The following is a 25,675-nucleotide window of genomic DNA, read 5'->3' as shown; positions in this document are numbered from 1 at the left end:
CTCTGTTCCCTCCTGAAACCACACTTAAAGTAGAACAAACAATGTATAAAACCACAAAGGACAAAGGAAATGGGACAATAGATGAGAGATATGAAATCTTCAGAAAATGGAAACCAAACGTATTGTAGCAGAGATAAGAATGCTAAATACATTACAAGACTTCAGAGGGAAATGCCAAGTCATTTCACATCTAAAAATCCAGGAAATAACTAATAATTTGAAAATAGGTTTTAGAATTAGTGAAGTAGCAGGCACATAACAGGGACTCAACCAGTAGTTTTTCAATAAATCAGAGGGACTAAAGGTTTATTCCACAGTAACACTAGTCAGCAGCAGAGAGAAAGGTAGGGGAAATTATAGGCCTGAAAAATGAGTTTAAGTGAAAATCTATCCACTAAGACACTCCCCTAGCCCCCGTGTACCACCAAGATCCAAGAATGCTATAAGCCAGATTTGAACACCCACGCTCAGGCAATAAATTAAAGAATTCCTCTCTGGAGAAACAGATTGGTTGCAGGAAGTACAACTTATACATTGTAGACTGAATGCTTGCATTTCAATGAAATTAATATGCTAAAGCCCTAATCTCAACATGACTGTATTTGGAAATAGGGACTATTGCTTCTCAGCTTTTTGACTAAGACCAAGTGCAGAGATAGGGGCTTTGAGAGGTGATAAAGGTTAATTGAGGTTATGAGTATGGGGTCCTGATTTTGTAGGGAGGGTCCCCTTATGAAAAGAAGAAGAGACACCAGGGGGAAGAGACATAAGAACTCTGTTTCCACCATGTGAGAACACAGCAAGGAGATAGCTGTCTATGAGTCAGAAAGAGAGTCCTCAGCAGGAATCAAGTCAGCAGGCACCCTGATCTAGGATGTCTAGCCTCCACAACAATGAGAAAATAAATTTCTGTTGCTCAAGTTGCCCAGAATGAGCATTGTATGGCAGCCTAAACAGATTAGCTCTTACTATACAAACTAATAGTAAGAAGTCTTCTAAGGATATGACTGGGTTCCATCCAATCAACCTAGAGAGAAATCCATTAGTTAACAAGCACCACTCAGGGGCCTCCAATCTGTTTATCATTCTTAAATGTAAGTGTAGAACAAAGGACAGAGTTTTTAAACTCTCTAACGTAAAAGGAATAAAACAAAATATCAAGACCCCCAAAGAAAGAAAGAGAAAAAGTTTTAGGGAAGAAAGTAACCTCTCCACAAATAAAGAAATATCTAGAATGTTTATCATTCTTAAAAAGTGTGGATGGGAGACAGCTTTAGGTATTGCTTATTTGAAAAGAGTCTTAGTCTAACCCTCACCTTTGATTGATAGGTTGACTAGTATAGACCTCCAGGTTGCAAATATTATTTTACTCAAAATTCAGTAATACTTCTCTGATATCTTTTGGCTTCCAGCACTGCTTTTGAACAGTGTTATATTGTTCTGATTCTTTTTGTTTGCTTGTGTGGCTGTTGTTTAAACTGGAAACCGTGATAATCATCTCTTTATCCCTGGTATTCGAGAATTTCATGATGCTAAGAATTAGCATTGGCCTATTTTGTGAGCTCTTTTAAGCAAAACTTTTCAGATCTGAAATATTTTCTTATGTTTTAATCATTCTGTCCCCTCCATTTCCAATGTTCTAACTCTACCATTGCCAATAGAAATTAGATTAGATGTTGGATTTTTTGAATTGGTCTTTAGATTTTTTACTATTTCCTCATCTGTGTTTTTTTTTTTTTTTCTTTTTTGTTCTTTCTGGAAAATCCCCCTTGACTTTATCTTCCAATACTTCAATTAAATTTTACATTTTTGGCCTCATAATCTTCAAATCCACACCCCCTTTTATTATATTGAAACAGAAAATAGAGAAAAATACCTGTTGGCGCTTGCTTTTGCTGGGTGAGAATTGGTATGGTTTAAATGTTTGTGTCACTCCAAGATTCACATGTCAAAATAATCTTCAGGGCCATGGAGATAGAAGATGGGGCGTTTGGGGGGTGATTAGGTCATGAAGGCTGAACTCTCATGAATAGGATTTGTGCCAGTACAAAAGAGGCCTAAGGGAGCTGCTAGGTGAGTAGGTAAGGATAAAACAAGAAGGTATTTATGAGGACCAGGCCCTCGCCAGACAGGAAATCTGCCAGTGTCCTGATTTTGGACTTCCCAACCTTCAGAACTTTGAGAAATATATTTATTTTATTTAAATATTACCCAGTGTAAGGTATTGTGTTATAGCAGCCTCAACAGACTAAGACAAGAATCAACCACTGAATTTTAATAATAGCAGTAGACAGCAGTGCACTTCACCTGGGTCTTCAGGTTGTTTTACAGTGGGGTCAGGGGAGCAGCTTACCTAGGTTGGGCAGGCATTTCTGGGTCTGGGTGTCCTGTGTGTCTTTCAACCCCACTTGATCCAGTGGTCTAGCCTCAGAGCATGTTCTTATCAGGGCGATGGCAGGCATAGGCACAAAGAGGACAAGTCCACCACACAGACACATTTCAAATTCTTGCTTGCATTTCACTGACTAACATCCCCTTCACCAAAGCAAGTCATGCAGCCAAACTCAAAGTTAAGGGGCAGAAAAGTAGATTTTTTTTCCTATGGATATAGAAAAGAATGAATATTGAATGAACAATAAGTCAATCTGCTGCATAAGACAAAAATTAAATCAATAAAAACAAGTTTTAAGTAAAGGAAATACTACAATATACAATGTGGTCCCTACTGAACAATAATTACCTGATCACAACAAGGCAAAAACTAAATATTGATTTGCCCAAAATTGTGATATAACAATTCCGAGGGGAGGCAGAGAAAGTGGAGTGGGTGGCCAGGTGCAGTGGCTCATGCCTATAGTCCCAGCACTTTGGGAGGCCAAGGTGGAGGATTGCTTGGGCCCAGAAGTTCAAAACCAGCCTGGGCAACATAGCAAAACCCTGTCTCTACAAAATATACAAAAATTAGCCTGGTGTGTTGGTGGCATCTGTAGTCCCAGCTACTAGGGAGGCTAAGGTGGGAGGATCACCTGAGCCCAGGAAGTTGAGGCTGCAGTAAGCCAAGATTATACTACAGCACTCCAGCCTGCGCAACAGAGTGAGACCCTATCTCAAAAAAAAAAAAAAAAAAAAAAAAAGTGGGGTGGGGGAATGTAAAAGTCTGATTAAAAAGTAAAAGTATACACTTAGATCACTTAGAAGAAATAAGACCTGGTGTTCAATAGATCAGTATGGTGACTAGAGTTAACAATCAGTTCTACATTTCAAAATAGCTAGAGGAGAATTCAAATGTTTCTGGCCTAAAGAAAATATAGGCCAGGCGTGGTGGCTCACGCCTGTAATCCCAGCACTTTGGGAGGCCGAGATGGGCGGATCACGAGGTCAGGAGATCGAGACGATCCTGACTAACACGGTGAAACCCCGTCTCTACTAAAAATACAAAAATTAGCCTGGCGCGGTGGCGGGCGCCTGTAGTCCCAGCCACACGAGAGGCTGAGGCAGGAGAATGGCGTGAACCCGGGAGGCAGAGCTTGCAGTGAGTGGAGATCGCACCACCGCACTCCAGCCTGGGTGACAGAGCGAGACTCCATCTCAAAAAAAAAAAAAAAGAAAATATAAATATTAAGGATAATAGATATTTCAGTTACTTTGATTTAACTGTATTAATGTATCAAATTATCACATGTACCCTAAACACAGGTACATCTAATATGTATCAGTAAAAATAAATTTTTAACAAATCCACCATTGATGATTCCATCTGCATATGGCAAAACTTAAATCAGTAAGAACAAATTGTAGGTAAAGGAAATATTGTGAATAGTGCTGCTGTGAACATACAAGTGCATGTGTCTTTGTGGCAGAATGACTTATTTTCCATTGGGTTTACGCTCAGCAGTGGGATTGTTGGGTCGAATGGTAGTTTTAAATTATTTGAGAAACCTCCAAACTGCTTTTCACCGTGGCTGAATTAATGTATTTTCCCACCAACAGTTTATAAGTGTTCCTTTTCTCCAAACCCTAACATCCAGTTTCTTTTTCTTGGCCTTTTAATAATAGCTATTCTGACTGGTGTGAGGTGGCATCTCATTGTGGTTTTGATTTGCGTGTCTCTGAAGATTAGTAATGTTGATCATTTCTTCATATGTTTGTGGCCACTTGTACGTGTTTTTTTTGAGAAGTGTCTGTTCACATCCTTTGCCCACTTTTTAATGGGGTTATTTGTTTTTTCTTGTTGAGTTGTTGCAGTTTCTTATAGATATTGAATATCAGACCTTTGTTGGATGTTGGAGTTTGTGAAGATTTTCTCTCATTCTGTAGGTTGTCTGTTTACCCTGGGTAAAGAAAATGTGGTACATATATACCATGGAATGCTATGCAGCCATAAATAACAATGAAGTTATATATTTTGCAGGAACCTGGGTGCAACTGGAGGTCATTATCCTATGTGAATTAAGGCAGGAACATAAAACCAAATACCGCTTGTTCTCACTTACAGGTGAGAGCTAAACATCGGGTACATATGGACATAAAAAATTGGAAGATCTGGGGACTGCTAGGGCAAGGAGAGAGCGGGGAGTCCAAGGGCTGAAAAAGCTACCTATTAGGTCTTATGCTTATGATAGGATCATTCATACCCCAAACCTCAGCGTCATGCAATAAGCCTATGTAAGAAGCCCGGGCACACATGCGCTCCTTAAATCTGAAATAAAAGCCAAAATTATTATAAATAAATACGTAAATAATTTGAAGTGCTGAAAACCTCATTGTTTATAATGCGTCAGTGTCTAACATTTGTGATCAATAAACAGTATACTGGAAGAAAGAGAAGTTAGTTTGGGAAGGGACTCACACTTTAGAAGGGGTGGGGCAGAAGATTTTAAATAACACAGATTTTTCAAAGTTAATTATGTTTAAACATACATTGGTAATTGTTTGGAGAAGTAACAATTAACACAACAAAAATATCGAGCACTTCCTGTGTTTTAGGCTTTGTGTTTAAACCCTTCCAAAAATCCTATGAGTTAGGTACTGTTGTTTTCCCCATTTTATGGGCAAGGATATGGAGCCTCCTAGTGGTTGCATAATTTACAAAACTAATAGGAGCAGAGCTGGGAATGGAGCTGGGTTCTCAAGCACTGTCCCACACTCCCTCTCCTGGCCTGGGTTGGTGTCAGTGCAATCGCATGTCGCTTAAAGACAGGAATGCATCCTGAGAATTGAGTCATTAGGTGATTTTGTCATTCCGCAAACATAGAGTGTGCTTACACATATCTATAAGAAACTGCAACACCTCAACAAGAAGAACAACCCCATTAAAAAGTGGGCAAAGGATATGAACAGATACTTCTCAAAAAACACACACAATTGGCCCACAAACATATGAAGAAATGAACATTACTAATCCTCATAGCCTACTACACACTTGGCCATACGCTGTAGCCCATTATTCCTAGGCTACAAACCTGTACAGCAAGTTACTGTTCTGAATACTGTCGGCATGTAACACAGTGGTAAGTATTTGTGAGTCTAAAGATACCTGAACATTAAAAAAAAAAAAATTACAGTAAAAGTACAGTATAATTTTATGGGAACACAGTCATATATGCGTTCTGTTGTTGACAGAAATGTCATTATGAGGTACATTACTGTACTTCAGCAAAGAAACAGTTCTACATGATAAAGAGAATTTAGAGGTCAAGGACTAGCCAGGAGGGTGTAGGTGAGAGATGAGGTAGAGGTGAAGAAATAGAGCAAAGGGTGATGATAAATAGGTAGATATTCCCCACCCATCTGCACCCCCACTCTTGCACCAAAAGGTGTTCAGATACCCTGCTAAACTCAAAGGCTTGATATGAACGATTTATTTTTCTGTGTAAACCAAAGAAGTGACTGAGTTTTACCCGAGTTGATCTCCTGCAAGCAAGCTAACCTTTTAGAAATCTTTTGAGGGTGCTCCAATTTCATGGCAGCAAGCTGAAGAATTAATTCAGATAACATGAGAGAGTTGAACCAGATAATTTTATTTATTTATTATTTATTTATTTATTTATTTATTTATTTTATCTATTTATTTATTTGAGATGGAGTTTTGCTCTTGTTGCCCAGGCTGGAGTGCAATGGCACAATCTCAGCTCCCTGCAACCTCTGCCTCCCAGGTTCAAGTGATTCTTGTGTCTCAGCCTCCCAAGCAGCTGGGATTACAGGCACCCGCCACCACGCCCAGCTAATTTTTGTATTTTCAGTAGAGACAGGGTTTCACCATGTTGGCCAGGCTGATCTCGAACTCCTGACCTCAAGTGATCCGCCCACCTTGGCCTCCCGAACTGCTGAAATTACAGGCATGAGCCACTGTGCCCGGCCTAAACCACATAATTTTTTAAGTCACTTCTTGCTCTCATATTCTGTGATTTTTACACTGAAATAAAAATACAAGAAACACATTTTCCTACATATACTCACTTATATTTTGGAGAGTTATTCCACTTTTGTTTGCTGTCTCATTCATGTACTGATAGCGAAATTTAAAAATGTATTTGGCAAGAGCTATTTGAAGCTCAAGAATATTTTTTATGCTTTTATTCTGCTTTCAAGTGGGAAAATGTTAACTAGATGTAGATGCGGAATCATGATGAGGTTGGGGAATGACAAAAGGATAAACTTCAATGCTCAGCTGCCCTTGCCTAGATAGTATTGTCTCTCCTTGCCCAAGGAGGGGGTCTTTTTGAGGCTTTTCTGAAGGCTACGAAGAGATCGTTCACATACCCTTCAATTGCCTCCTGGAATTCTAAGTCTCAGACAGGAAAATATAATGATATTACAAAGAATTTTTCTTTGTTCTTTTTGTTGTTGTTGTTTCTGTATATACTAAAGCCAGATTAATGGGTGCTTCGGGGAATAAAGTCAGAAACATTGAAATATGAAAGAAACAAATAAAAAACCCAGCTCCCTATCCTGTAGCTGTCAGTGATTTTTGGTAGCATTAAAGAATATGAAGTGTTGGCAAGCTTTTCAAATCGCCTATTTATTTTTAATACTTGGTTTAACAACTGGAATTTAAGTGCAAAATTTATTCGCCACAACTTAACAGCCTGAGCTCACTTAAGCTACTGCTTACATCATAAAGGCCATTTTTCTAAAAGTCATTGCCTAAAACAAGTGAAGTTCAAGGGAGTAAATTAGACAAAGAATACAGAAATCAGGATATACATCATTTTTACCAACAGAGACCACAAAAGAGAATAACAGTAGTATTCAGCATGCAGAAAGTCTTTTGAAACATGGATTTTTATTTTAGTTTATTTTGAAATATTTAATGAATAAACAAAAATTATATGTATTCAGAGTATACAACATTTTAATTTGACATGTGTATACATTGTGTACTGACTACTGCAATCTAATTTTCACAGCCATCACCACCCCTAATTACCATCTGTTTGTGTGTGCACGTGTCTGTGTGTGTGTGCGTGGTGAGGGCAATTAAAATCTGCTCTCTTATCAAAATTCAAGTAAACAATACAGTACTATTAAGTATAGTCGCCATACTGTACATTAGATTTTCAGAACTGATTCATCTTAAAACTGAAAGTTTATACCCTTTGACCAATTTCTCCCCATTTTTCTCATCCCCCAGCCCCATGCAATCACCATTCTACTCTTTGCTTCTGTGAGTTTGGCTTTTTTAGATTTCACATATAAGTGAGACAATACAATACTTATCTTTCCGTGCCTGGCTTATTTCATCTAGCATAATGTCCTCCAGATTCTATTTTAATAACTAATTAGCATCATTGTCAAAGGAAACAAATATGAAAGACTAGTGGTTATCCTACTCACTCTAATAGATGTTCCCTCTCGTATTTTGCTTTGTTTTTCTCTAATTGTTTTTTCTATGTATTTATTCATTATGTGTCAACTATAGTTGGCAGAATTCCATTTTTCAAAGGCTTGAATTTAACGGTCATTTTTTTTGAAAAGTAAGTTACCTCTCAGCACTTGGCAGGCTGTGAGAAGATTTAAGTTAATGAGTCTCTAAAGCGTCCAATCTATAGGGATAGTAATTCAGATACATGCCTTGGGCTAAAGTTTTCATATGCAAACCTAGAGCGGGCCAAATAGAGTGGTTCTTAGAGTACCCGTGAAACTAAGAACCACTTGATGTCTTTTATTAATGTAGATATTCAATCCGGATAATTCTGTTAAAAAAAGAAGTACTTTTCCTGCATTTGCAGCTATATTTTAGGACTAAGTCCTCTGAACATTTTTCTGCTTCCCTATGTAGAGTCACTCAAGTTGTGCCTTTAATAATTGCTATTGAGTTGTTGGGATTTTTAATAAATTTTACCTATACCAATGAGATTGCAGCATTAGTTAATTATCAAAGATGCACCAAGTGTTTGCTCAGTTATACCTGAGGCTTCTTGGAGAGGTAAAGTTTGGAGTTATTTAGTAGTTTGGTTGTCAAACATGTGAGAGGGGAAAGTTAGCTGTTTAGTTTAGATAAACTATTTGCATTTTAAAATTAAGTTCACTATCACTTATTCTCCATGATTCTAAGTATATAAATTGTCTTTTATCTATTCTAAAATAATTGAGCCCTTCAGATTACAAACATGACTTTCTACCTTTTCTTTTTTGTATTTTCTCTGCGCAAATGTGTATGACTTTCAGAAGAGAGAGAAAGCAACCCTAGATGTTATTATGTTTTATTACTTTAAAGGTGAAAAAGTCTTTAATGGAAGTTTAGTGGAAGAGTTAAAACACAAAATTCTACAAAATTGTAAAGCATGCAATATTTATATTCAATTTATCATGTCTATGGCATTTTTTCTTACCCCATAGTCAAAGTTAGGTTGTCTCATTGTACCTGAGGAAGACTTTCATCAATTATTTGATTAGCTTTTTAACATTAATGAAAACTACATCCTCGGCCAGGCACAGTGGCTCACACCTGTAATCCCAGCACTTTGGGAGGCCAAGATGGGTGGATCACTTGAGGTCAGGAGTTCAGGACTAGCCTGACCAACGTGGTGAAACCTTGTCTCTACTGAAACTGCAAAAATTAGCCAGGCATGGTGGCACATGCCTGGAGTCCCAGCTACTCAGGAGGCTGAGGCACGACAATTGCTTGAACCTGGCAGGTGGAAGTTGCAGTGAGCCGAGATCATGCCACTGCACTCCAGCCTGGGCGACAAAGCGAGACTCCATCTCAAACAAAACAAAACAAAAAAGTGCATCCTCAATTAACTCTTCTAAATGTTTAAAATAAAACTAACCTATATATCCTTTCATACATTGTGTTGAGAAATTGAAATTATGCCTTGGATTCAAGTGTTTGATCTGCACATAAAAGCTGGCATTTGCTCATTCTGATCCAACATCTTTTTCTCTAATAATAAAGGATCTGTTGTCTGCAGGTCTATAAGTTCTCTCAGTATTATTCATATTTGAAATTGAATCAGTAATAATGACTAGAGAATGCTTGATATTTTTAACCTGCCTATATTTCCATTTTAAATTGCAGTCTTTTTGTAATTTCATGTATGTCGTTGGATACCTATTGCATATTCCTTGCAATCATTCTGTGGTATTATAACACATGATGGCAGGCAGTACCCATAATGCTGGCATCCATTTATACCCATTAAGTCATAAACGCCTCTGGGAACAAGAGGGAAGTCATTTCTTAATTAAATGTTCCATAGCCCTGAAAAACAAAATAACATTCTGTTCTTATATATAAGTAATAAAGGTTTAGAAAAGGCAATTTAATGTCTTAGGTCAGTAGATAATGTTTATGTAATTAAACAGAAATAAATACTTATGCCAAGTAAATAGAATTTGGGTGGCAGAAAAAATTACAGGCAAGGAGCCAAATTTTAATTGTTTTATGTTCTCAGAAATGGCTGTTCTTTATAAATAGTCGATCTCAGTCACCAAAAAACTACATATTATATTGTTCTATTTATATTAAATTTCCAGACCAAACACATCTATAGAAATATAAAGTAGATTGATAGTTGCCTAGGGCTGGGAAGAGGGTATTTGGGGGAAATGGAGAATAACTGCTAATGGATATAGCTTCTTTTAGAAACGATGAATATACTAAAAGTTATTGAATCACACACTTTAAATGGATACGTCATATGGTATGTAAATTAGATCTGAATAAAGCCATTGTCTTTAAAAAATAAATACATAATGATAGTAAGAATTGATAAAGAATTGAGTAAATATCCCCAGGCCCCAACCCAAGAGATTTTGATGAAATAGTTGTGGTTCAGAGCCCAGGAACATGCAGGTGTAAGAACTCTTTCCAGATGATTCCGATGGGCCATGCAGGTGGGTTAAATGTTCTTACTCCCGGAGCCAGGTGGTCTTCAGACCTAAATGCAGCTCCTTCCAGGAGTAAGCCAGTCCCTGTGGTGCTCCACTGGTGGTTTGTTTGTTTGCACGATTGCTTGTTTGTTGTTGTTGTTGTTTTTGTTTGTTTGTTTTTTTCTTCTGCTCTCTCCTACTTGGGTCTTTTTAATTTCCACGTTCACTTTCTTCTCCCTTTTCCGGGAAATAAGAGTAGTCCTCATAGTTCTGGTTCAGCCTTAAGACTGCCGACTAGTAGAAGATGACTAGCTGCTCTGTTTCTAAGACTCACCGGACAATTCACAAGCCACAGGACATGGCTCCCATCTCCTTTCCTCACAACAGCATGGGAGCTGAGAGCAGAGCCAGCATCTGCACATCCCCTCCCACGGCCAGTGTCCTCTGCTCCACATTACCACCTAGATTCATTCAGCAAATCTGCACTGTATTACATAGAGTAATACACTTACTCTAAGCCAAGGTTATACCCTCTAGTGATCATAAGATTTCAGAGAATGTAGAACTGTTTTCTTCCTTTTTTTTTGAGACAGAGTCTCACTCTGTCACCCAGGCTGGAGTGCAGTGACACTATCTCTGCTCACTGCAACCTCCTCCGCCTCCTGGGTTCTGCTGAGTAGCTGGACTACGGGCATGCGCCACTATGCCCGGCTAATTTTTGTATTTTTAGTAGAGACAGGGTTTCGCCATGTTGGCCAGGCTGGCCTCGAACTCCCGAACTCATGTGATCCACCTGCCTTGGCCTCCAAAAGTGCTGGGTCTATAGGTGTGAGCCACTGTGCCCAGCCCAGAACTGTCTTCTAAACAAATACTTGGAGAATCCTGATTTAACTTTCCTAAGGGCCCTTGGAAATAAAAATGATTATCCCCGAGAAAAGAAATTAGTGCTTAGAATATCTGCCTTAAACTTAGAGTGTAGTGTTGGCATGTAGTGGAATTCCACAAAAAATTGCTGATTGATGGAAAACAGAGAATAGCCACACTAGAGAAACTGCCAGTGGCTGATAAAACACAAGAAAGCTATTCCTAAAAAATCATATAGGAAAACATCTTACAGTACTGTGTATTTTTAATATGCTAATTTTCTATTACCACTTTATTTTTATATAACCCAGAGCACCTTTTTCCAAGCAGGTGAAGTGTAGAAACACATTTTTCTACTGATTCTTTAGTTTTCATCTGATCCAAATAATTACTCAGGGCCTACTTTCAAGAAGGAAACACTTGCTAGTAACAGATCTTTAAAATGGAAATCTAAAATAAATATAACGTGTTACATATCTAGTAAAAGTACATCAGACATTACATGTAAGTGTATCCTCTTGATTCAAATGAAAGGTCTAAGACAATAAACACTACATTTTTATGGCAAAATAGCTAATTATCTTGAGTGTATACTTATTTTTTAATTTTATTTTTTAAGCTATCAATAAAATTGACTTCAGGTATGTTTCGTTAAAAGACCTCTAGTATTTTAGGTATTTGTGCTCCTTTTACTGTATCTCTTATCACAAACTGTTCGAGGAGCTTCCCCCAGAATTGCAATTCAAAATTATTTTTAATGTTGACAATAAAAAAAGGAGAGAAGCTGGAAAGTCTTAAATGTCCATAAAACTTTATATTTCATTTCGTGTAATTGTTGCAATCACTTCAAAGCAATGACTGGATATAAATGCAGTATTTTCCCAAACAGTCAAATGTATTCCAGAACGGCCACAGCATGGTGGCATAATACCATAGATGAAAAACTTGCCTACAGTCCTAGGCAGAAAAAATGTCATATTCTTTATAAGGTAATTTTGGTCCAGGGTCCTGAATCTAGCAGAAGCCTTTTGGTTAGAAAAAGAAAGGAGGCAATGTTTTCTTTGGATGCTTTGTGAATCAGCATTTTGATGCCATCAAATTAAGAGATGCTGTCATATCCCACATGGCCAGATGGCTGCATTGTTAGAAGCTGCTTAAAAGAAGGAATTGCTTTTCTTCTAAGAAAAACTGTAAGTATATATTTGGTCATATTCAACATTCAAATATCTAGATTTTAAGGCAATTCGACATCATGCTGTGGGTTAATATTTTCTGAAAAGGTTTTATTTTTTTTTAATTATTTTTTGTTATTATACTTTAAGTTCTAGGGTACATGTGCATAATGTGCAGGTTTGTTACATATGTATACTTGTGCCATGTTGCTGTGCTGCACCCATCAACTCGTCATTTACATCAGGTATAACTCCCAGTGCAATCCCTCCCCCCTCCCCCCTCCCCATGATAGGCCCCGGTGTGTGATGTTCCCCTTCCCGAGTCCAAGTGATCTCATTGTTCAGTTCCCACCTATGAGTGAGAACATGCGGTGTTTGGTTTTCTGTTCTTGTGATAGTTTGCTAAGAATGATGGTTTCCAGCTGCATCCATGTCCCTACAAAGGACACAAACTCATCCTTTTTGATGGCTGCACAGTATTCCATGGTGTATATGTGCCACATTTTCTTAATCCAGTCTGTCACTGATGGACATTTGGGTTGATTCCAAGTCTTTGCTATTGTGAATAGTGCCGCAATAAACATACGTGTGCATGTGTCTTTATAGCAGCATGATTTATAATCCTTTGGGTATATACCCAGTAATGGGATGGCTGGGTCATATGGTACATCTAGTTCTAGATCCTTGAGGAATCGCCATACTGTTTTCCATAATGGTTGAACTAGTTTACAATCCCACCAACAGTGTAAAAGTGTTCCTATGTCTCCACATCCTTTCCAGCACCTGTTGTTTCCTGACTTTTTAATGATTGTCATTCTAACTGGTGTGAGATGGTATCTCATTGTGGTTTTGATTTGCATTTCTCTGATGGCCAGCGATGATGAGCATTTTTTCATGTGTCTGTTGGCTGTATGAATGTCTTCTTTTGAGAAATGTCTGTTCATATCCTTTGCCCACTTTTTGATGGGGTTGTTTGTTTCTTTCTTGTAAATTTGTTTGAGTTCTTTGTAGGTTCTGGATATTAGCCCTTTGTCAGATGAGTAGAGGTTTTATTAATAGATGTTAGCTAACTTTAGGAAAAATGAAAAAAATTCAAGCAGAGGAAATCAAAGGACTCACCTCCTAGCCTAAAACCCTGGTGTCCTCTGACCTCTGACACAGTGATTTGCCCCTAGTGGACGCAGAATACAATGACATCTCTTAATGATTGCATTTCACTATCAGAATAGTCTAAAATGTTGACTAAAATTAATACATGAAAACATAAAACTGCACTTATGATATGGTTTTGATCCCGACAATTGTCATCATCAGTTATTTCTATGTGTTTTCAATTCAAAAAGTCAAACTCATTTTTATCTGATATAAAAGCAGTGATTTCGTCTGACTTTATTTGTGTCAAATAAAACTATTTAGGGAATACAGTTGCCTCAAAAAAGTTTCTGTGAATTACAATCCACTTAAAAATTACTTGTTTTGTATTGAATACTAGATTTTCACGTCAGCCTCTTCCTCACATCAGTTTTTCACAAAGATATTTTATATCACCAGTTAACAAAATTTCACAATAAAATTTGAGTGTTATAAATGCCTACATGGAGCTTCATTTATGAAAAGAGAGTCATAAATAAGAGTAATCACTGAGATTACTTGGCTAATAACCCATGATACTAAAAAATAAAGTATATTTCCTATAGACATTCAAATTTTTATTACATATAAGTAGTTTTGAGGAATATTTTATTAGATTATATAAAAGTCAACATCATAAGGTGGTGTCATCTTCTCAGTGATATTTATTCCTGCAATGTCTTCTTTAAAAACCATAATAATGATAGAAGAGCAGCATTTGAGTGTAAAACATAGAGTACAACCACAAGATTAGCTCTGTTAAGGAAGCAAGAGAAGAACTGCTTGTATGCTTTTGGGATGATGCGTGTTTCCATCTGCTTCAGCTGAGTATGTCTGCAGATGGTCTCAGTAAGGACACGTGCACAAATACACAAAAGAAATGTATTTTATGTGAAGAGGAAGGAGCTGCGATTCCAAGAAAAACGTTAGCACCTTTTATGTGGCTTTATTACACTTATGATTCTCAACATTTTGTCTTTTTCTATTTTTTAGCAAATCCTTCTTTGTGAGAAAAAGAAGCCAATCTAAGTACTGGAAATAAGAGCCAACAGCTGGGTGATTAGCTCATTTAATTCTTCTGTAGCTTCTCTACGTATTCCCTATACCTTTATGGGAAGAAAATTGTTTATTGACTACACTGGAATTCATTCTATAAATAAGGGAAATGATTATTACAAATGTCCCTTTCTTGTACACCTGTCACCTGCACTCACCAACAAGAATTTATTGAGCATCTGCCAGATGCTTGGCACCATGCTGGGCATCCAGTAATGGACAGGGCCTGCCCTCATGAACTAACAGGTTGTGAAGGCTGCAGGAAAATCAACCACTTCTATGTTCAAGAAAAAAGAATAATTATGTAAAAATACATACTTAAAAAAATCCTTTCCTAAGTCATGTGGCATATTTGGATTTGCTCATGCAGGCATTTTACAGATAATGCAAAAGCATCACAGTACTTATGCCTTATTCTCCATCGGCTGGTGGCTCCAGCATGCAACCCTAGCCTCCGCACCGACAGGATTCTCTCCAGCTTATGGAACCGTAATGCAGAATCTTCCAGGCTTTATCATTGTAGTCTCACATAACATTCATCCTAACTGCTCCTGCAAAAAACAAAATAAATAAAAAACTTTATTTCAGTTTCCCACTACCAAAAGTTTCCTCCTGTAATAACACTGTAAACGTGTTCATGATTGACCCAGTTCTCCCAACTCCCTTCTCCAGCACACATGGCCCATGATGTTTCTGTCACTTTAAGGACATGTCCTGCCTTCAGACAGACCATAACTCCCAAGAGCAAGAATAATGCCTTGTATTGTTTGTCTTCTCAGCACCCAGGATTGACACCATGCACTTTGGAGACATTCGATCTCCTCATCAAACATTCAGTCTCCTCATCAAAGCCTCCTAATCCAGGCTCACCATTCCCTAGCTCTCCTAGACAGAGCCTGGTTCTATATTCTCCTTGGACTTCAGCATTAGTGGTTGCTTAAATCTCAATTAATAGCCCCAGTATATAGAGACTGAAAACTTGCTAAGAGCAATCCAGTCACATGGTCCATTTCATCAAGAAGTGGATTTACTATAAAACTATCAAACTTTAGGTTTCAGGGCTGTTAATATGCATAGGCCCCAGTTTCAAGGCCCTTGGAACAGGGCCTGTCAATGTATTCGCATGGCTATGCGTTTTTGTAAAATATTCAAAGTAAGATATTTTAATTTTGATTATCTCTTTCCATTTCGACTCCTACTACCTCTTACCTCCCCCCATACTGAGAGTCACTGGAGTGACCACAGGTGTTATTGGGCTCTGGCTTAAGGGAAATTGAGGGGGTTGTGTTTACATGAGATATATTTATGTGGCTTGGTACCACTTTCATATACAGTTAAGTGATTGCTAGCCATCCACATATAGCAATGACTTCCAGGAATGCTTCTACCATCAAGAGTGGTAACCCAGCCAGACACTGCAACATGAATGTGCCAGGTCAGGGATAGTGTGAGCATGTCCTACAGTTTCCAATACCAAAACTATGTAGGCAGTGAGAGAAAACAAGGTTTACATGCCAGAAGCTACTCTGTGTAAAATTCTTCCAGTCATCAGACATGGAAAACTGAAGTACAAAACTGGGTCCTCGTTGAGGCCTAGTCAAGCAGCAATTTCCTCTTGGTGGGCATTCATTTGATAGCACAGCATTGAAAATCAGAAATGCATGATTCATTGTTTTCATGGAAATCACACAAAAGAGAATCAATCCAAATTATGTCTTTAGAGTATGAAACTGTAAAGGTACTACAAAGAGTGGGTATGCCTATTACAACTCATATATGAAAGAAACTATATAGTAGTTTCTCACTGAATTTGACAATAAGCTGAAAAACATATTTTCAATAAAAAGTTGGAAGTTAAAAAAATCAGTCAACCATATTAGAGGAAAACTAGCTTATTTTTCTAGTTTCTCTAGAGAAGACAATATTTCAATATTGCTTTCACATGAAGAAGTGACCCAAGAGTATTTAGTCAAAAATGTAAAAAAAAAAAAAAAAAAAAAGTATTATGGAGGTGCATTGGGCAGTCGATTAGATATCATATTTCTGGCAGTTTTTATGTCTTAGTATTTGCCAGCCCTTTTAAGTTCTAGCTTTCTTGTGATTCCTTTCTTCCTTCTAAATAAGTAAATATTCACTCTCACACCTAATTTAGAATATTCCTTTTCTTTTTTTTTCTTTTTTTTTTTTTTTTGAGATAGTCTTGCTCTGTTGCCAGGCTGGAGTGCAGTGGCATGATCTTGGCTCACTGCAACCTCTGCCTCCCAGCTTCAAGCGATTCTACTGCCTCAGCCTACGGAGTAGCTGGGATTACAGGCGCACGCCACCAAGCCTGGCTAATTTTTATATTATTAGTAGAGATGGGGTTTCACCATGTTGACCAGGATAGTCTCGATCTCTTGACCTCATGATCCACCCGCCTTGGCCTCCCAAAGTGCTGGAATTACAGGCGTGAGCCACCACGATCGACCGTTATTCCATTTCTTAAAGAAGGCCTCACATTGCATGCATATCAGGCCCTAAGAAGCCTGGATCATCCTCTACTACCAAGATATTGAAAGATGTGCATAAGAAGTATAAGCAAGAAGTCGGTTTGTGTCTTGCTTTGTTTTTATCTTGGTTCAGCTAGCAAATGTGGAGAGTGTCCTTCAGGTGTAGGCAGAGTTTCATTTAGTAGCCTAGAACGGGTGAAAAGAGAGTTCATCCTCAGAGAACTAAAGAAAATATTGGAGGGCAGACAAATTGTTACTATAAATGCCTTTCTTTGCTTTCTGGTCTCTGCTTTGCCCTCTCCCACTGTGATGCAGGATAATAAAAGCTTTGTCATGCCCAGGGGCAAGGTAATGGGCCTTTCTTTAAGGTGAATGGAAAATCTTCTCATCAATTCAATACCTCCAGTCCCAGTTGCATGTTATTAAAAGTCCCCAAGCACTGATGGATATTGAACTAGTTTTCCAAGGGCAAAGTTTCAATTATTATATGAATATTCTCAAACTTCCCTAGATCATGAACTGCTTCTGAGCTCCATCTTCTATTTATGCTTCCATTTGCTCTGTCTGCAAAGGGACTCGTGCCGATTTCTTCCTGTTTTTCCATCTTATTAACCCAGAGTAAAAAGAACTTCTGATGAGAGTGTGGGTCCTTTTATGCCCTTTCTTCTCCCTAATGCCCATCAAGTTATCAGGACACATTTGGGGTCCCTGACTTCCCACAACACAAGTTATTCTTAACAGGTAGATGGTGCACCCTAGGGTTACACTTCAAGGATCTCGTGAGCCCATGAAACTTGAAGCAATCTCTTATTCTTTGGGACTAAAGCAGACGTGATCTTTATACTTCTGTTTCAGTTTTTAAGATCATTCTCAAAACCTTTCCATTATTTTTTTAATCTCAAAAAGAAAAAAGATGGACTAAGAAACTATGACCCCAAAAAGTAACTAAGATCAGAAATCCCCATATATTTGCAGGCATCTGAAAGTTCAAATGTCTAACTAAATTCCAGGCAATTAATGTTCTCAGTTTTGTATCATCAAACCAACTTATTAGAAACCAAAACCTTTGGATGATTTTTAGCAAAGTATTAAAGAACTTCATTTGCATCTTCTCATGTAGCACAAACCTAACTAGACCTAATTACCGACACTTCCCTTCCTCTAGGCCTGCCTGCAATCAGATTCTCTTATTCTCTGTGGCTTGACAGCATGTTACACCTTCTTATCTCAAAGTATTAATCATGCTGTCTGTCCAGCCCACTAGTGATGGTCCCCACCCATTCCCTATCCAACAAAAGTCTTTTTATCTTTCAAACACATAGCTAACCTCTTTGAAAACTTTAACTTTCTTTTCTCCAACCCCATCTGAATGCTCATAGTAGCTTTCTAACTATGTGATATGTTTGGGATTTAAATTACAGGCATGAGTCACTTACTCTTAGGGACATGTTATGAGAAATGCATCATTAGGTGATTTTGTCACTGTTTGAACATCATAGACTGTACTTACACAAGTCTAGAAGGCATAGCCTACTGTACCCCTAGGTTATATGGTATAACCTATTACTCCTAGGCTATAAACCTGGACAGCATGTTTGTGTCCTAAATACCACAGGCAACTGAAACACAATCATTAAATATTTGTATATCTAAACATATGTAAACATAGAAAAGGTAAAAACAGTAAAAATACAGTATTATGCTCTTAAAGGACCACTGTTGTATACGTGATCAGTTCTTGACCAAAATATTGTTCATTATGCAGCATATGACTTTATAACAATGTTTCATTGTTGTTCAGATTTATTGTTTAATATTATGGCTATTGTTTTTAGACTAACCCATTCAGACGTTTATCCAAGATGGCTAGCAAAGTGGCAAATTGTATAACAAGGTAAAATAAAGTAAAATGAACTAAAACAATGTGGCAAAGAGGAGTCCTGGCTTACTATGCACTATATTAAAAGTGGGTGGAGAAAAGGAGCAAAAATGAGAAGTGGAAAGGAGAAAACAGAGAAAAGTATTTATTGCAATTACAAACAGCCTTAGAGCATGAAAAGTTATTTTTCCTATTTCATGAGAATTGATAACACCTTGTAAACTTGAAGATTTTGTTGTGACTGTTCTATTCGCTCTAATACAAACAGACTTTTTCAGTATGTTGGGCCATAAAAGGAAGAGAGCATTTGTTGTAACCAGTGGGAAGCTGAGTAGGGTGTTGGAGAGCTATTTAGAGGCTCAAAAGTGAAATGACTATTTCTTTTTTTCTTTTTTCTTTTTTTCTTTCTTTTTTCTTTTTTTTTTTTTTTTTTTTTTTTTTTTTTTTTTTTTTTTGAGATGCAGTCTCACTCTGTCACCAGGCTGGAGTGGGCACGATCTTGGTTCACTGCAACCTCCACCTCCCGGGTTCAAGCAATTCTCCTGCCTCAGCCTCCCGAATAGCTGGGACTACAGGCATGTGCCACCACGCCCGGCTAATTTTTGTATTTTTAGTAGAGACAGTGTTTCACCATGTTGGCTAGGATAGTCTTGATCTCTTGACCTTGTGATCTGCCCGCCTCGGCCTCCTAAAGTGCTGGGATTACAGGCATAAGCCACCACACCCACCCTGAAATGACTATTTCTATGCCAAACTGTCTAAGATGTGGAAGATTCCCAAAGCATTTGCCCCAGCTGATTCCGGCTTGCTTTCTTCTAAAAAGACAGTCAGGTTTTGACTTTAATGTACTATTTTTGCCCTCTTTCCCAGGTCTGCTTTGTGAATCTTGATGTGAACAAGGATGAATGCAGCACAGAGCACCTGCAACAGGTAACATTTGAAACTCAAGCTGTCCAGGAGGTGATTACAAGGACTATTCAACTTGATTTCATCTGTAAATAATGCTCGTTTTGTAGGAGACTCTTTGGTTAGATAGTTTCATTACAGTCCATTTCCCCGACCCTTTCCCTAGCACTTACCCTCTACAGTTTGCCCTTTTTACATTTGTGAAACTTGCTTTCCCATGTAGGCAGAACTGTCCAAGCAGGCACACAACCTCTTGCCCATCAGTGTCTTAAAATGGCTATTTGTAGATGATTTTTCCAAGACTTTTCCAAAACCTGCTGATACCAGCCAACCCTCCCCTCTGTCTCTCAGATTTGCTTCTTCCTGCTGCTTTCATCAAATGCTCTATCTGTACCCGTGGCTTGAATGTTTTGCATCCTGTTGCAGCTAAATTCCCCAAGCACATCCAAGGCCGTGAGGGCCGTGATGTAAATGCTTGACAGTATGGAAAGACTTGAAGATCTATTCAGTCCTCTGGAACTAGAGCCTGCTGATACAATGGGAATAATTAGTGCTATAATAAGGTTGCCATTCCATGCCAAAAGCTGACAACGGTTTGAATTTACCATTTGGTGTAATACTGTTTAATGTATAACAGCACACGATTTGCCACTTGATTTTCACCGAACAGTAGACCTGCAATTACTCGGTTATTGACAGTTATTCCCATATTGCCAATGCTGTACTTCAAGCTTCTCAAGCCCAGTTTCCCACACCGCTAATTTATTACACATTTTCACCAAGCCCCAAATATAATTATCTGTATAGTACTATGGGATTTTCAAAAGAAATTGCACACATAATTTTATTTGATAGAATTATGGTGCAGAGTCCATCAGACAGCAGGGAGGGCCAAAGCAAGTTGGCATCTAAGAGTAGCGTGTTTGAAGAGTTTATGTGTGTGATTTGAAATAATCGTCTGTTATGGCTAAGAGCATACCTTGGCACTGATGTAGCTACATGAACTGAGCTAGTTACTCATCTCTGGGCCTGAGGCTGCTTGTGTATAACATGAAAGGAATAATGGTACCTAATCCATATAGGATTGTTGTGAAGATTAAATGTAGTCAGATTTCACATATATAGAGGCTCTAGCATAGTGCTTAGTACATAGAGTAAAATCAATGCTAGTCATAATTTTATTATTATTATTATTGAAAATTAGAACAGGAGACGTATTAGTCCATTTCACGCTGCTGATAAACACATACCCGATACTGGGCAATTTACATAAGAGGTTTATTGGACTCATAAGAAAGAGGTTTATTGAACTTACAGTTCAACATGGCTGGGGAGGTCTCACAGTCATGGTGGAAGGCAAGGAGGAGCAAGTCACATCTTATGTGGAAGGCAGCAGGCAAAGAGAGAGCTTGTGCAGAAAACAATCCTGCTTTTTAAAACCATCGGATCTCATGAGACCTGTTCACTATCACGAGAACACCGTGGGAGACACTCGTCCCCATGATTCAATCATCTCCCACCAGGTCCCTCCCACAACACGTGGGAATTATAGCATTTACAAGATGAGATTTGGATGGGGTAACAGAGTCAAGCCGTATCAGAAGATTATTAGTTAAAAAAAAAAAAAAAACTTTTATGCAAGGTCTTTAAAGGGAAAATTTTTCCAAGTTACTGTTTATACCTGTGGTAGGATAGTAATTACTATCATATAATGTTTACTTTATGTTTCCTTTGTAAAATGTTTAGTTTCGTAAAATTTAGAACTGAAGAGTTTAAAGCTTATATTTTCTCTTTCAATCTAAACTTGCATGCTTCCACTTTATAAAATTTCTTCTGGTAAGAATCTTAGTAGATTAAGCAAACTATAGTATGAGCAGTTGTGAGTATTATTTCCGAAGGTAAAACAGTTTGTGAGTAGTATATGGTGAAAAGAAATCAGCTAAACTAATAAAGATTCTTGCTTTACAGAAACTGGTCAATGTTTCACCAGATCTTCCAAAACTTATCAGTTCCATGAATGTCCAACAACCAAAAGAAAATGAAATTGTCGTCCTAAGTGGATTAGCCTCTGGAAATCTCCAGGCAGATTTTGAAGTTTCACAGGTAAGACGTAAGTTCTTGATAAGCCATTCACTTAAATCTATAGTTAGCTCAGCACAGATCAGTGTAACCCCCAAATAAACGCTACGCATAAGCTTCTGTAACATAGGAATCAAAGTGTCTTTATATTTGAGAAAAGTCTGCATTTATATTTCTCTTAAATACCACCACTTAGAGTTTGACAGAGCTTTTATTATATCAACTCCTAATTTCTATTGTCTTCTCAAATTCCTAAGTTGTATTTGAACTAGAACAGATTGAGTAGGCATTGGTTACTTAGCTTGGTTTTCCACAAATCTACTGGAAAAACGAAAACGGAACTGTCTTCTCTTTTAGGAGCAGTACCAAAATTCTATTTCAGAATCCCACAGTATCATCTTTCAGATGTTATGTATTCCTTAGGAGGTACCAAACTAGCCAAGCTAGTAAATCCAGAATGGCAGCTTCAAGGATGGAAAGAGAGTGTCTTGGGCCCAACGAATAAAATATCCCTCCTCCAAAACAAATGTTATTAAAAATAAAGCAGTAACTAAAGCACTACTATTATCATTCAGTGCACTCATGTGCACTCCTACTATATAAATCACTATAACATTATTTATTTAAAGACATGTAAGTAAAATTGTTTAATTAATTTATAAGAAAAATGCACATAAAGTATGTTACAGTGATATGTAACAGCTCCAGATTAAAATGATGAGCATTTGTTTTCCACAAATTGTTCTTCCTTGGGTTTTAATTTCGCTGTCCATTTTTAAAGTCTTCTTTTATCCTTCAACTTTTCAAAATATCAAAAAGCCCCAAAGTGTCCAAATTTCAGGAAACATAATACAGTGTGATAAATCAATTAATAAACGAGAAGGCTTTATTTCCAGGTAATCAGATCTCCCTGACTTTGTAGCTACTAACAAGGTTTGTATCCTATAAATTTTACATGAATCCTAGGTAATTTGTGGCTTGTCAATAAATTGTACATTGTGTCATTGAAAGCGAAGACTTTATTCCCATTTTCTTTTTAGAATTCGCATACTTTTTAAAAGCTGCCTCTGCATTATAGAACAATTTTCCTAGCTTTGGCAAGTATAGGTATTACCGAGAAATTCTGGCTTTCTTTCAATATCTCTATGAAAATTGGTATTGACATTAATTGGACTTGACCTTGAGTTTAACTTACTAGACCCTGATTAATCCCAGTTAGATTCTTAATTAAACATGGCAGAAAATTAGCTTAAACAAAAAGAGAACATATGGTTTCACGTAACCAGAAAAATTCAGGAGTAGATTAGAGACTTAAAAACAATGTCATCAAGACATGGATTTTTCTCTTGTGGCCTCTTTCCTGTTTTCTCTCCATTGACCCCATTATCAGACAAGCTCCTCCCACAAGGAAGCAATATCCCTTTGGGTTCAAGTCAGGAAAGTGTGAATGGAACGTCATTTCCAGGTGGTTTTCAGCAAAAGCCTCATTGCATCCTATTGGCTCTCAAATGTCACATGCCCATCTCTGAACCAATCACTATGACCCAAGGAATGCATCGTTCAGATTGGCCAGCCTTGAGTCACATGATCACCTCTGGAGCCGGAGGTGAATCAACTCCATGTGAATCACTTGGACTCTGGTGAGGTTGACTGACTGATAGTATAGTGTGCCCTTCTCCCCAGGGCAATTGTCTGATTCATGTTTGCACCTCCTTGCATAATTTGCATACAACAGGTACTCGGAAAATACCGGGTAAGTTTCAGTTTAGTGTAGTGTGTCTAAACTCAGTGGAAAGAAAATTAAGCCAACTTCTACTTACTCTACAACAGCAGTTCCTCTCCATTTGGGGGATCACAGATACTTTGTGAATTCAATAAAAGCTATAGACCAGTGGGTCTCAAATGCTAATGCATGTACCCATCGCCAACAGATTCCTTGGAAACACAGATTCTGATTGAGGAGATCTCGGTTGAGGCCTGAGAGTAAATATATCCAACCAGCTCCCAGGTGATGCCATGGCTGCAGGTCCATACCCACACTTAGAAAAACCAGGCAATGGACCACCTTCTTTGAAAAATAGACCTAATCACATATGCATACAGGGGAATTCAATTTTTGAGCCCCCAGGAGATTCCTGAACCCCTTGGAGAAGGATTGAATTTTTCATTTTATAATCATCTCTCCTAGAATTATTGGAATCTTTTATTACTATTCCAATGGCAATAAATAATATGAATAGTGAAAATGTGTAGTGGAGAATGAGCATATGGTTCATAACCCCAGAACTAAAAGAATTAACAGGTCTAACTAGTACACGATTCTATAATTTGGGCCTCTTTATCACTGTTCTTACCACACGCTGGTCTTTTAGAGATCATTAGTTCACTTCCTATGGATTTCATTTAATTTCATGTTGACTGCTTCTTCAGATAAGCAATACAAATTATAGAATCTAACTGTAGTTGATAGAACACTTACTGTACCTCTGAAGTACTAGTAGAGGTTTTACTGAGTATCTTCAAGGCAGAGAAAGATACTGGTCTGAGAAACTGGAACTCGATTTAATCAAGAGAGGTAACCAAGACAGCGTTGACATTCCCTTCAGCTTGACCAAAATGTGGACAGGCTCCTTCCTGACTCTAGACCCTGACTTCCCTTTTCTTAGAGCATTTAATCTAGAAAATTTATAATTGTAAATTCCTCTGCCTTTTTGAGATGTAAATCATTTTGTAAAAGCCTCTTGCCAGCTTTATACCCAGAAATGTCTTTCTCAAGGACCTGGGAGCTGTCTCGTTGAAATGTAATCCTCAAGGAAGATAGTTCCGTTAATGTCCCCAGTCTTTATGGGAGCGTAAGAACCTAACTTCAGTGGGCATCTTGCTCCAGGTTGTAAAACTACCTCCTGTCAAAAAGACACAAGAAAGTTTACTGTTTCTTTGGGTAAAGCCAATGATCAAACACAGATGACCTGAGATCTGCCCCATCACTCTAGCCCTTAAAAACCCTATTGCCTTTTGTTCAGTGGAGTGTGGTTCAGCTTAATTCTGGTCTCTCTTCCCTATTTTAATAGCCTTGAATAAAAACTTCTTTGCCTGTTTAACTTTGCCCAGTTAAATTTTTGCTTTGACCAAGGGAAACTAAAATATGTGATACAGCCGATCTATTTTCCCCCAAGTCAGGCTTTCTGCTAGGTACCTTGTGTTCCCAAACATCACTTGAATTTTTTTCAAGCAGTTTATTAATATAATCCCAGAAGACATTTCACATATTTTAAAGGTCCCCACTCCTATTAACAGGGGAGCTTGGTGGAAAAGGAAAGGTCAGAGGCAATAGTCTTTTATTTTCCCTTTTGAATAAATGCCTTCTTTTCTCTCCACTTTTAGTGCCCTTGGCTGCCAGATATCTGCTTGGTCCAATGTGCAAGAGGGAACAGACCAAACAGTACCAATTGCATCATCTTTGAAATCAACAAATTTCTGATTGGTCTGGAACTGGTGCAGGAGCGACAGCTCCACCTGGAAACAAACATCTTAAAACTGGAGGATGACACAAACTGTTCCTTATCCTCAATCGAGGAAGACTTTCTCACTGCTTCTGAGCACTTGGAGGAGGAAAGCGAGGTGGATGAATCTAGGAACGGTGAGAACTTTCCAATTAGTGCCTCTTGAAATTAGTCCCCATATAAAAATGTCTGGGTGGGATTTGAGAAAAGTTCCAGGCCACATCAGTTTGGCTGACACATCACAATCTTTACTTGCTGAATTTTAAGGAAGGAAGGAAG

General features: G+C 38.0%; 1 protein-coding gene across 8 annotated transcripts in view; it reads left to right on the top strand.

Moving 5' to 3' along the window:
• The window catches only part of SPHKA (SPHK1 interactor, AKAP domain containing), a 195,038-nt gene that overhangs the window by 135,463 nt on the left and 33,900 nt on the right, over positions 1–25,675 (top strand). For 4 of the 8 annotated variants that reach the window (XM_024790334.2, XM_024790336.2, XM_071073491.1 and 1 more), the window contains 3 exons: positions 19,779–19,868; positions 21,783–21,917; positions 25,278–25,533. In XM_024790334.2, coding sequence (XP_024646102.2) covers positions 19,779–19,868; positions 21,783–21,917; positions 25,278–25,533 — 481 coding nt within the window. The remainder of the gene's footprint in view (positions 1–19,778; positions 19,869–21,782; positions 21,918–25,277; positions 25,534–25,675) is intronic. The other 4 variants (XM_024790340.2, XM_024790335.2, XM_024790341.2 and 1 more) reach the window with 1 other exon arrangement.

Source organism: Macaca nemestrina, chromosome 11, assembly GCF_043159975.1.
Source record: "Macaca nemestrina isolate mMacNem1 chromosome 11, mMacNem.hap1, whole genome shotgun sequence".
NCBI lineage: Eukaryota > Metazoa > Chordata > Mammalia > Primates > Cercopithecidae > Macaca > Macaca nemestrina.
This window is presented reverse-complemented; position numbering and strand designations above follow the sequence as displayed.